Genomic DNA, 12,877 nt, shown 5'->3' with positions numbered 1-12,877 from the left:
TTCCAGGTGAGCACGCACAACCTGCATTCTTCCAGCGAGGATGATGACATGGAAAGCCCGTTCCCCAATGAGCTGTCACTCCAGCAGGTGGGCGGGGCCATCAGGTGATGGGTGGAGTGTGTTGCTTTGGTGGCTGGGGCCAGAATGAATTCGCTTATTTGATGCCATTCTTCAGGCATTTTCCGACTATCAGATCCAGCAGATGACGGCCAACTTTGTGGATCAGTTTGGCTTTAATGACGAGGAATTTGCGGAGCACGAAGACAACATTAAGTAAGATTTCAAATGTAATACATATAGGCCTGTCAGTAATGTATTTCAGGTTAGAAAGTATTTTGTGATATTTTGCTGTTGTGACCTTGTACTGTTCATAAAACCAGTTTTATTTTTATATATATATATATATATATATATATATATATATATATATAAAATATGTGTGTCTTTCTGAAAAGTTTTAATATTCAGAATTGTAATTTTTTTTTTCTTCAGTGCCACGTTTGATAGGATTGCAGAGATAAACTTCAATTTAGACGTGGACAATGACGGCGTGAGTCCCTCTCATTGTCAGTTCTCTATCTTCTGTTTGCTTTCTGGTTTTTACCAAGTGTTCAGTGCCACAGTGAGGGTTATGGGGTTGTCCCTCCCCTTTGCTGAAAAATTCATCTTATGTCCTCTGATGTATGGGGTCCTCCAATGTTGGCTTGTCCTGTGGAACATTTCTGTGGTCTATTACCTAAAGGGAGGCATGGGATACAGACTAGTGTGGGGTCTTGATGGTTTGAAAGAAATTTTTATGAGTTTATTGTTTGTATTGATGGTAAAAACAGGCCAACATCGCTATGTTTGAGGCCTGCTGCAAGGAACGGATACAACAGTTTGACGATGCCGAGGAAGAGGACGACGATATTTGGGAGGACAAAGAAATAAACTATGCAACACAAGTAAAGGCGAGAACCAGGTGCGCGTCATCTGCTGATGGAGGGACGTGAGAGCACTGACCGTTAATTCTCAGCTTTACGCGTAGGATTTTGGCTCATCGGTTTGGTAAAATTTCCTTGTTTTCCAGAGTTTGAACTTTATAGAAAAGAGTGCGTTATAGATTACGTTTGAAAATGCTCATTGGTGTGCACCACTGAAATGGCAACCTCATTTTTCATCAAGTGAAATTTTCACATCACATATTTAAGCACATATGAAGTCCTGATCATTTAGTATAGGAAGGTGCAGCGTATAATTAGATGTATTGCTGTGTCTTTATGTGGTCCACTATGTCTCACATACTATGGTAACTCTTCCCTGAGGGGGTTCCTCTTTTTCTGAGGCAGGTTTGGAATTTCACGCAGTTCGGACAGCTCTAGCAGAAGTGACGCGGGGAACGGCAAGGGCGCCCGTAGCCTGGGCTCGGATGAGGACGACGAGGCCGACGAGGAGCTTCGGCCCAAAGTAACAGCTCCCCACGCAGGAAAGGGGAGGAACGAGAGCCAGCCTAAGAGCCCGGAGGCAGAGTCTCCAGAGAGTGAGTGTAATCGACAGAAGGCTTCAGCTTTTGTCATTGCCGTGTTCAGCGTTTCAGATCTCAAAGGAATGCATATTCTTGGTAACTTGTAAAATTTGTAACATTTTTATAACCTTTGACCCTATTTAAAATTTCAGTTCAGCGATGCAGTTATTGTAACCACACCAGAAATTGATGCTCTGTGAAATTTTGTATTTTTTAATTAGTCTGTCACTTCAAGTAAAAATATTTTCAGAGAGAGGGCACAAGTCAGAACAGAATGAAACTACATTTTCAAGAAACTTTGAAGTTCCTCCAGCCTTTAATGGAAAATATTGTGATCTAGAACACGAACTTTACCGTGTTCCTCCAGCAGGTTGCATGTGGTTAATGAGGTGAAGGTAATGGCTTATTGACATCGTCTTCCATCTGGTCTCGGCAAAAGGTCACGTCTGTAACGATTTGTCGTTTTTTATTTTAATGTGACACATTCAGCATTTAAGAACTTTTGACTCTTCATGCTGATAGCTGCGGTTATCTGCTGTGCCAGTATGAAGATTCTCTCTCCACATTGGTGGATATGGAATAGCGGATAGTGTAGCTATTGGAGCTGTCATGCTGTTAGTGGAAGGTGCAGGATTCAAATCCAGTTGTTGTAGCTTTGGTGAAAGTACACTGGATCCTCTTGTCAGAAACGTTAGAGTTGCGAATTTTCAAAGATACAAGCAGGTTTCCACGTAAAATTTAATTGCATTCTTTTACCGTTTCATGAAGTTTCTGTTTTTAGCAGAGTGAACCCTCATGTCAGCAGAATCCAAATAGATCAGTATTGTGTAGCGCTATCGTTCAAGTCAAAAGTCAGTGAATATTGCACATGTTTATGTGATGAATCAAAAATGATCACGAAATAGAGCTTTGGGGAAAATGTATTTTTATTTTCATTTTAGTTTTAATGTAGCTCAGAATTAACAGAAATATGAAAAACTACATCTATTTGTTGTGTATTGAAGCTCTATCTGAGACATTAACCAAACCTACCCTGTGAATAAATTAAGGTGGTAGTTTATTATTAAGATTTTATTAAAAGCTGAAAGTGGCTAGAAGCTAATGAACATTGAACATCCTTGTGGGATAAATCGGTCAGCCGTAGGTACTCATTAGGTGGTTGTGGAAATACCTTTCTTTTCCTCGGGTCATTTTTCAGTCGGTTTTAATGTTAACCTCGTTTGACGTTGTTAAAAAACTGAGCGTTTTTTAATCCGTTAGAGCTTTATCCAAGATTTTTTCAGAACCTATTGAAGAAATACATCCAGAGATGTCTGTGTTATTAAGCTTACATTGATTCTGACTTGGTAGTGAAATGGTCAGAGTTGCGCTGTATATTGAGGAGCCAGTATGCTTAACCAGAACCGATACTTTAAGAGCACCCTGCTGCGTATACGTGGGTAAATCACGGTTGATTAATGTTGTCCGTTGCTGTGGACAAAGGAATTGGCTTCGGTAAATGGGTGGGTCAATTAGTGGATACCGATATAGCGCGTGTGACGTCTTGTCGCTCGCTGACTGCCGAAGTCAGTCTACGACCCTGCAGAGTCATTCTCCACTCCGTCGGTCAATGCGGTCCCTTCCCCTTGTGCCTGCAGGCCCTGGCTGGACGGCCAGCTTTGAGGAGTTGCTGACCTCGAAGGACCTCCCTGCTCGCACGGCAGCGGACCCCGGTCCCGGCACGTGGGACTCGGCCACCTCCCAGGGTGACGCCGAGGACAAAGAGTGGGCCAAATTCCCTGACTTCCAGCCTTTCTGCCGGTGAGTGCGGCTTGACTCGTTCCGAGGGCCTTTGTTCGCTGCAGGGGGTTCCAACCGCAACGCCCCGCCGCCGAGCGAGCGGTCTAGAGCGGGTCGGGGTCGATTGGACACCGTTGACGGTAATGCCAACGGCGAATGAAATAAATGAACTGTGAAAGGGCACCAAAGATTTTCACTGTTAAAATCTCAGCTGTTACCATGCACCTGAACAAAACGGTGCTGGCTGAAAGTTGGTGTGAAACACTTCACTGCCCTAATGTACAAGTCGGGGTTATTTATTGGTTCTCCGCAAGCGTCGCGCAATTCCCGTGTCACATTGCTGTGCGCGTTTAATTTGCAGTCACTGAAGGTTTTTGATTTGCGGTTACGGTCACTGAGGGTGTTTAACATGCAACCTTTCAGAGCGGTCAAACTTTTGATTGCCGTCACTGTGAATGTTTAATCGGCTCATTCCCGGGATGTTTAATCTGGGAACTTTGCGGGTGTTCAATTTGCGTTCGCTGTCACTGTGGGTGTTTAGTCTGTGGTTTCTTGTTCCTGCAGTTCAGAGCCCCGGAACAGCTCTCCTGCGGAGTCCAGCAGCTCCCTGGCAGAGAGGACTAAGTCCAGCCCGGACGCCGACTGTGAGTAACGGGACCGTGGAAGCGGACTTCAGCTTAACGGCTTCTTTAGGGGCAGATCAGTTGTCTCTGTCCTGCTGTTCCGCAGACAAATTGTCCAAAACATCCGAATGATTCCGTACCGATGCCGTATAAATGGGTAAATAATAATTAGGTTAACTTTGTAAGTGCGTACAAGTGTAATGCGCGTGCGAGCGTGTGTTGCTCGCACGACGGGCTAATGCATTTTCAGTCGAAGGTGGAGCCCACTGCGCCTGGAGCGTATGCTCGACGCGGAAGGCCCCCCTCGTAGCTTCCGACAGCAGCTCTTCGGGGGGCTCGGACAGCGAGGACGACGACGAGGACAAGGCCGACGTGGTGACGGAGACCATCGCGACAGCGGCCGGCAAGGAAACGGTCAAGCTCACTGTGGACGCAAAACACGAGAAGGCTGTTTTCACCAGGTACGGCAGAACTTCGAACGGGTGGCCTGCGCCGGCGCGCCGCCGCGTTCCCGTTCCTCGTCAGTCTGGCGTTAGATCCGAGATGGTAATGCGCGCTGACCCGTTTCCGGAACATTCAGGCTGCACGTGAAGGGAAAAGCTTTAGCTCTTTAAATTATTCCACAGTGGCACGTGGATTTAGAGATGATCGGACACCTACGTGGGCCGTTTGAAGAGCGGCGTCAACCTTGACGTGGACGGCCTTGTCGTAGCCTGTCAAATACTTGGCTTGAAATTTGATAACGGTTCTGTTTTCGTCACTGTTCCAAGAAGCTTTCTTTTTTTTTTTTTTTCTCCTTTCCCCTTTGTCATTTTTATACTGACAGTTTCTTGGCTCTGGGCTAGCGGCATATTTATTTGTAGCAACAAATGAATTATTATGAACTTAGTCACATTACCGCACAGTTGACTAATATTTAGCAACCTTTGCCTGATAGTTCTGAGTGGACAGAAATAACCGTTTCACGTTAACAATGTCGCTTTAGACTGATTACGCTGTTGGTTGATAAAGGATAGATTCACAGCCACTTTTTTTTTTCCCCCCCCATTTTATTTTATTTTTTTCAGTTTTCTACCTAGGCTGTTGCATTAATATGTTGGGCTTGCGGTTAGTTTTATTCCAGCAAAGTTTGCAACGTGCAACATTGTCATCTTGCTCTTTGCCTCCTCGACCGATGTCGAATTCCGGTTTCGTTTGCATCCAGCTTCACCCTGAGTTTCACCCTTTTTCCAAGATATTTTCATTTAAACCTTTTAATTAAAATATTTTCCCTGTAGGCATTTGTTAAGGAGTTAACTAACATTCTCGATATCCTCTACCACTGTAGCATAATTTATATATAATGTTCTGGGAAGTATTATATAACTTTATATTAATACGATTATTATATATTTTATATTAATATGCTTGTCTTAATCCCGTTGAAAATATAAATTTGCTTTATATCAGTGTGTTTAAAAGGTACAGAATAGAAGGCGTACCCTAAAGGTAACTCTTGTTCATATGATCTCGTGTATAGGATGTATGTTTTTAGCTGTTAACCAGCATCAGCCATTAACCACAGCCAAGTTGTGACTAAAACATTGGATGGAAATGGATGGGTCTGGATGGAAAGCTAGCGATACACCTGAGAGCCCAAGTCCAAGGCTAAGAGATAGCGGATGAGTGCGTTTTCTGTTCATGACTGCTAATCTCTGACTATATCCTCCAATTCCCGGCACGGCCCTTGGGCTTGGCGGCTACCGTAGCACGGCGGACTCGCGCAGGTACGCCGGCCGTCGAGTCGCTCCGTTCCCTCATTTGTTCCTTCTGTTACCAGCGGTGTGTATTTGGCCTGCTCCTCACATCGGTACCGAACAAGTGCTTTCGTTCACAGTTCCGAATACACTGGATCCTCGCGTTACCGGTTAATTTCCAAAGATACGTTTTCCATCAGTTAATTCATTTTAAATTGTGTATTCTTCATTTTCTGTTTTCAAAAATGTGCTACCGTGCAAATGTCACACGTGTACTGCCAGCCACGTATTTGGCAGTAAAACACGCTAGAATAGAAAGAGGAAGACAAGACCACCTTCGTTCAACTCACTTCTGCAACGTTTACAGCCGGTCTGGTGTCCCTGAGTGTTGGGGATCAATAAAAAGATGATCGATGTTTCGTGTGTTTATAGGGTAACTCAATCAACAGTTGGCAAAAAACAGGAATGTTTTAACTTGTCATTTTAAATTAGTTTGATGTAGAATTTTAATGTAGCTTGCATATTAAAATGTTTGGCAGCATATTTTTCTAATGCAAATTCAGATCATTATAGAATCATCTGATGTTTTTATAGAACCAAACCTGCGAATAAATCGAAGGATGGTCGTTTCAGTAACATCGTACTGATTGTAACGTAGTTTTGCCAGGTTTGTTCGTAAGGCGAGGATCCAGCGTACCTCCTATCCCGTTGTTTTCGATGCGCAACGTCGGAGTCGCGTCCTTCCGCTTCCGAGGCGATTAAAATAAAACGCGACCCAAGTTGGGCGAGAATTAGTTAGCGTTGCGCTTTGAAAGACAAAGGGATTGTATATTGATATAGCTGTTTTCCAGCTGTCTGGGCCACGCTTTGGGACGGTGCCCTTCTTACTTCGCAGTAAAGCACCGATTAACTTTATTCTATACTCTGGGCAGTTGTGTGGCTTTCGGGGAAACCGGTAAAGACGCTCTTTTGCGATTAGTCGGCGCACGAGCATCTCGAAGCGGAGGCCCTTCGCCGTGGACCGCAGAGGTCTTGTCCCGTGAAAACGGCGCCCTGGACAACCATCGGCAAAGGCTCAGAGCTATGGCGCGTACTGTACGTGAATAAAGATCTATTTTCAAATTTTAATGACATGCTCTGAGGACAGAGAGGCCTGCAATTACTGCCATGGCTGCGCTGGATTTAAACGGAAATGAAAGGCAAAAAAAGTAAAGTGAGCTGACCGTGGCACGAGCGTTCGTTTCACAGGAACTGCGCTGGCCGCGCGACAGGCCGATCGAGCCATTCGGACGAGTTATTCTGAGGCCGATGCGGATGTTCCTGGAAGGCACGCAACCGTTTGCCGACCGCGGGGGTCACTCCCGCCGGCCTTGCCTGCCCCACCCCTCCGGGCACGCAAGGGACAAACGGAGCGTCACTCTACGGATGCACATTGGGGCCGCCGCGTGATCCTCGGCGTGTCCGTGGTCCGTGCTAGACTGGTGATGTGGGCTGTTTTTATACCCCCCTCTCTCTCTCTCTCTCTCTCTCTCACTCTTTTATACCTCTCTCTCTCTCTCTCCCTCCCTGCTGCGTGGCTCAGAGTGTTTAAACCTGCAGCTTTATGGTATGTAGACATGCAATATGTCTGAAATATCACACTATCATGTGCCCTAAACACTGCTTTGCCTTCCTAGGCCAACCTCAGACATTTTTATCTTTACGATGTCTGTTGTTGGTGGTATTATTATTATTATTATTATTATCTGTATTATTCATATATTTAGCTGATGCTTTTCTCTGAATTGATTGTGCCACACTTCCTCCGTGTTGCTGCTGCTATTATTATTATTATTATTATTATTATTATTATTATTATTACTGATACACCAGCTAAAACAAGAGAAATGTATCCCAGGTTCCCCCCCTTTTTTTTTCCTACTTTTTGGCTTCTGTCTCCTCCTGAAGTTTGTTGTTCAGTAGGTGTGTGTGTGTGTGTGTGTGTGTGAGAGAGAGAGAGAGAGAGAGAGAGAGACACCTCTACCTGAAGCTTTGGGCACCTGTATTGAATACTGTTTGCTATAGTAGCTCCTTTTTCATTCACTGCTTCATGAAATTTACAGTTTGTCTTATTTGCTTTTAATTTGGCAGGCAGCTGAAAGTCTAGGGGTATGAGGTACATGCCAGGGATTGCCTGATTTTTACAGCTGAAGTTGACCGACATTTGAGACCTGCTCGCTGCCGCTAGCTTCCGGTGCACCGGAGGCCTCGTACCAGAGACCCATTCCCACGTTGTGCGCTAGCGTGTTGGACCTACACGCTATAGAGCCGCTCCTCGTTCACTCGGTTTTTCCAAATTCTCGTGGAGTAATGGGTGTACCCATGTATTAGGTACACCTGGTTAGTACCAGGTGAGACCCCGTGTCGGCATGCATTCGGGAAGAAGGTGCCGGACACATTCTGCAACGTTCTTGGTCTGCGTTTCCTGGACAGCTTCACATGGTTCCTGCAGTTTTGACTGCTCGTGATCTGATGGCAGAACGGATGTACAGGACCGCTTCTTTGTGCATCATTTGACGGCTCGGGGCCTCTGGATCGAGGCCCAGGAAACATGTTTAATGAATGACTGGCATCAGTGCGGTGACACAGGATCTTCCGTCCCATGTCCCCAGCCCCGACGTGGACTCGTTGCCCTTGGATAGCCCGACCGTCACGGATTGCCCCCCGGGGGATGGGACGGAGCCCACGGGCGACCCGCTCGATGCCACCCCGCCCTCTTCGGATAGCGACGCGGCGGACCTCACTGTGACGGACAGGAAGTGAGTCCCCCACGCTTCTGGCATAGCTCCCAGCATGCCCGGTACGCAGGAAACCTTTCGCTGTACCTCAGGACACAGTCCATACAAGGAAATGCGCACAGGTCGGTGCTAAAAATACAGTTGCGCACTGCAGCGCCAGCCAGATTACACATCTGGAAAGTAAACAATGGGGCGCGTCCGCATCCAATCGCAGAGCTCGCTTCGCCTCCCTCCCTCCCCCGGCTCTCGCTTGAGATTCTTTTAAGGTTTCCGCCGATTCATAACTTAAGAACATTGAAATATGTTTTTCCGGTAGCATTGCAAACAAAGAACCGGGCAGTCAGCTGTGAAGGATGCTCAGCATTCTGGGTATTTTAAATGCATAGCTCTAGATGGCTCTTCAAAACGCCGCCCCCCCCCCAGGCATGCGTCCGCATGTGTTGTGCTCTGCTACCCCCTGCTGGCGGTTGACTGTGTCATTGTGTCTCACAGGGATACGGTGCCCCCGCTGGTGGAAGCGGCTCTCAATGGGCCAGTTTGACTACGTCGCCCCGTGTGGGACCGGGACACAAGTCGGACCCGTTCTGCGCCGCTTTTATCCATCCTACTCCAGAAACCCAGTGCAACAATTTTTTTTTTTTTTTTTTTTTTTTTTTTTTTTTTTTTTTTTTAAAAGAACTATTTGTTTCATTGAGTAATGCTGCAAATTTTTTTGGTCCGGACCTGTTGAAGGGACATACGTGTGTACCTGTAAGGGACATCTTTTTATCCGGGCGAAGAAATTGTACCGTTTTAATGTAGCAGTAAATTACAGTGTGAAAGGAGGGAACTTTTTCTTCGTGTCCTTGAAGATGTGTCCCCGCCCCACCTCAATGTCCATCTGTCCCCGTGTTTTTTGCTCCGCCCACACCCTGGCAGCGGCGGGGACGTCCAAGTAACAGGTTGCGCTCAATATGCGAGGCAGGCCGAACGGGAGCCTCGGAGAGGACTTTCGGCAGCCTCGCTCTGCCGCGGACCGGCCGCGCGGCCCGAACCGCGACATCAAACGCGTTTGCGTGCGAGGGGGTGGGGGGTGTTTGAATCGGAAAGAAGGGGACGGACGGGCACTGCGTTAGCCCCTGCCCCGACGGGGCTCATCATCTTGATCGCTTTTGTGCGTTAATGTTATGTAGCCTTCTCGATTTGGCCGAAGCCTCGCGGAGGAACGCTGTTAACTTCACGTCGCTCTAGAGCGGGCCAAACGGACAGGTTTCGGTTTAACGTCATTCTGAGACGGTAGGTTCTTCGCGATAGATTCTGGCGCCTCCAGGGGAGAGTCAAAATTGTGCGGTTTTTAAATCCGGAGGTTTGGCAGTTTCCCTAAAAGTCAAAGTTTCTCTCATCTGCGTAAGCAGTTATTAAAAGATGGTTTGGGCCGGCTGTACGCGCCTATTTAAATCCACAGCCCGACGGTTATTCTGGGGACGAGCGCTCGGCGGTCTCGTTGCCCAATGTCATCGTTGCGCACGATCTGTGCGGCAGATTCATGAGGAACAGGGAACAATGTTGGGAAAATGATTTTATATCAAAATACGTAGTGCAGTTCAGTGCAGGCTGACCTAAGTGAGAAAACAACATGGCCCGTTCAGCTTCCACGCTGTGGGTGTCAGAAACGGAAAAGGGATGGATCACGGTTATGGAGAACTACAGTTCTGCGTGCGGGCACATGCATGCATCAGGTTATTTTTTTTTTAATTATTATTATTATTATTATTACTTGATCGAAGTGGACCGATGACGCCCGGACACCCTCGGCCGCGTACGCGGTGACCGGATGGGTGGATGTGCCGGCCACCCCAACTGGCTGGTAACCCTCACCTCCTCTGCTGAGGGAGAAGAAACAGTCATGTCTCTTAATGTCTTTTCGTATTTGCAGCTTGGAGGTGTTCACGTTTCATATTTTGCCCCCAAACGTGTGGCAAGCTAGTTTTTTTTTTCCCCGATTTGTTTTCTCTAAGCCAAAATGTATTTTGTACTATTTTGCCATAGCAAAAATTCTCTATTTTTTTTGGTGAAGCAAATTACATCTGTGTTTAAGAAGGTCGGAAATCCGATTTGTCTAATTCGGAGCCAAATGTCGGTTGTCTCGCCGCGCCCTCCGAGCCTCACCCCACGCGCTCCAGTTTTCAAGCTATTGCCCTCCACCGTGATCGCTGCACAGCGCCTTTATTTTTCCAAAACTCTTCTTCGCAGCTCTCGGTTTTGTCTGCGACGTCACCGGAATTTTTTTGTGCTCCCGGTTGTTTAGGAGGAGAACTCTTATGACTACCTGAGCGTGGCTGGCCCGGTAAACATTTGCGTGCACTTTGCATTCTCTTTGTTTGGGGCCGAGACGCAAGAAAACATTGGCGTTCGGCGACTCGATGCAGCGGCAGGACTTATTTCGACGAGTCCAGGCGCTGCTTTTAGCCTAAGCCGCCCACTGGTGCCCGTCTTATTATGCAAATATGCTCCCCCCCACTAACATTGCCCTCCCACCACCATCCAATACCCTGTTTACTGTGAGGCCTGAAGATGTTTTGCTGATTTTTTTTTTTTTTTTTTTTTTGTCTGCATTTCCCCCCCCCCTTTGGTTAAATGTGAGCTTAAAATATATTTTTGATGGAAACCAAAATTATGGGCAAAATATTTTGCAGGTAGCAATGTAGTAAATTTCAATGAAAGGCAATAACGTTTGTTGTTTCTTGAGAATCGGTTACCTCTGAAATGTGTTTCTCTTGAGTATTTCTGCCACTTCTGGTTTATCTTTGACACAAAAATTTGTCTGTTCACTCTGCGATGTCAAAGGTCACAGTGACGATGTTGTAATTTTTTTTTTTTTTTTAAAAAAACCGTTCGATTCTCCACGCAGTATTGAACCTCACCGTATCTGTGTATGTAAACTGGTTTTCCGACGAGGGTTTTATCAGTCAGCTGTTCCTCCTGGTTCTTTGAGCAGCTCATGCACTGTGTCCATTTCCCTCTTCACGCTCTGTCCCCGGAATGTAAAGACTCGATTAAAAATTTGTTTTTCCTATTTTAAAAAGTGAACGTGACTCTGGATCGTACCTGGCAAACAACGGTAACGACTTGTCGGTCTGAACTTTGGAATCCATGTACGAAGCCCCACGTTTACATCCGCGATCCTTCCGGGTTCTCGTCCAAACGCGGAGATGGTCCGAGAGAGCGAGCCGCTGGCGCACGTGCTACTGCGACCCCGGGAGAAATCTGTCCTAGGAAGCAAGCGCGGCGTTGGCCCGAGTAACTTTGCGGTTGGTTAAGACGTGTTCCTTTCACCCCCATCTTTAGGAAGTTACTTTCGGGGCCCTTCGGTCCGAAATCGGAGGGACCGCCGCCGATGCGTTCCGTAGACGCACGTTCGAAAAGTTTGGTCCTTCGAAGGTGGTCGAGGCGGCATTCGGGAAGGTGACCCGAGATGTTCTCCGGCAACTCTTTCCGTAGAGAAGTTGTCGTAAGGAAAGCCATTGTCCATTGGCTGTCCTCGGAAACCGTTCTCACGGGTGACTCTGACCCGTCCGCCGTCGAGGACGGTTTATTTGCGGTCAGATTGCGCGGAGTTCATTTTACGGTCTAGTAAAAGAGCAGCTCGTCCACGCGAACGGGAAACGGCGCAGTGTTTACATCAACCAGCCATTCGTGCCGTTTGGTCATCGGGCTCGACCGCCTAACCCTCGCTCTGGGTGAAGATCCGACCCGGCGATGCCTCCGGTTACCGTCCCACGGTACAGCGCTGCAGGCTTTAAGTAGAGCCACGTCGCGACGCATCTGTCAAGCTGACTTCAGAAGAGTTTCGGGGGAGAGATGGATGTTTCCGAGAACCTCTAAATGTGCGTTTTCATAGCAGCGACATATCCCACCCTATCTGTGTGCGTGTGCACGTGCGCGTGAGAGATTTACAGAGATGGATGAATAGCAAACATACCACCTTGGACATCGGAGCATTTCGGGATGCGTCGGCAGGCACGGCCCGGGCCTTTCCCTGCGGTGAAACCGATGCCGGTGGCTCCTCCTTTTGTACAAATACCGTACGTGGCGTTTGTCATTTCAGCTCTAAAGTCAAATAATACCCGAGTATTTGAAGCAATTTAGGTTGCTGCTGAACTCTTTTATCCAGTATGCGTAGAAATAATGTGACACCTCATTAGTGACAAAGCATGCCCTTCTTAGGCTGTACTGCTTTTACTTGGTAACTGGAAGAAGCATAAAGTTTCGTGTTATCATTTTAATATCTTCATCAACGGGCCTCACGTTTAATGAAGAATAACTGTTAACTGGGGCAGGACGCGGTGCGGTTAGAGCCGCCGCCTTCCGCTCCGAGAACCCGGGTTTGAATCCCACGTCCCGCTGCGGTACCCTCGATGAAGGTACTTTCTCTGATCGAGCGGTAGAGTAAGGGCTCTTGACGGTGGCCGCGCTCGC

At 47.2% G+C, this 12,877-nt stretch overlaps 1 protein-coding gene across 7 annotated transcripts in view; it reads left to right on the top strand.

Annotated features, from left to right (window-relative positions):
* LOC108936475 (serine/threonine-protein phosphatase 6 regulatory subunit 2-like) overlaps positions 1–10,549 on the top strand; it is a 38,205-nt gene extending 27,656 nt beyond the window's left edge. For 2 of the 7 annotated variants that reach the window (XM_029248623.1, XM_029248622.1), the window contains 12 exons: positions 7–87; positions 176–273; positions 493–550; positions 831–961; positions 1,329–1,519; positions 3,142–3,304; positions 3,848–3,927; positions 4,157–4,367; positions 5,655–5,672; positions 7,225–7,248; positions 8,294–8,440; positions 8,912–10,549. In XM_029248623.1, coding sequence (XP_029104456.1) covers positions 7–87; positions 176–273; positions 493–550; positions 831–961; positions 1,329–1,519; positions 3,142–3,304; positions 3,848–3,927; positions 4,157–4,367; positions 5,655–5,672; positions 7,225–7,248; positions 8,294–8,440; positions 8,912–8,960 — 1,251 coding nt within the window. In that variant the 3' untranslated portion in view covers positions 8,961–10,549. Of the gene's footprint in view, positions 1–6; positions 88–175; positions 274–492; positions 551–830; positions 962–1,328; positions 1,520–3,141; positions 3,305–3,847; positions 3,928–4,156; positions 4,368–5,654; positions 5,673–7,224; positions 7,249–8,293; positions 8,482–8,911 lie in introns of all 7 variants that reach the window. The other 5 variants (XM_029248624.1, XM_029248625.1, XM_018755841.2 and 2 more) reach the window with 5 other exon arrangements.
* Positions 10,550–12,877: the final 2,328 nt, after the last annotated feature.

The sequence above is a fragment of the Scleropages formosus genome, chromosome 24, assembly GCF_900964775.1.
Source record: "Scleropages formosus chromosome 24, fSclFor1.1, whole genome shotgun sequence".
Lineage (NCBI taxonomy): Eukaryota > Metazoa > Chordata > Actinopteri > Osteoglossiformes > Osteoglossidae > Scleropages > Scleropages formosus.
The sequence above is the reverse complement of the archived record's forward strand: the minus strand, read 5'-3'. Positions and strand labels throughout refer to the sequence as shown.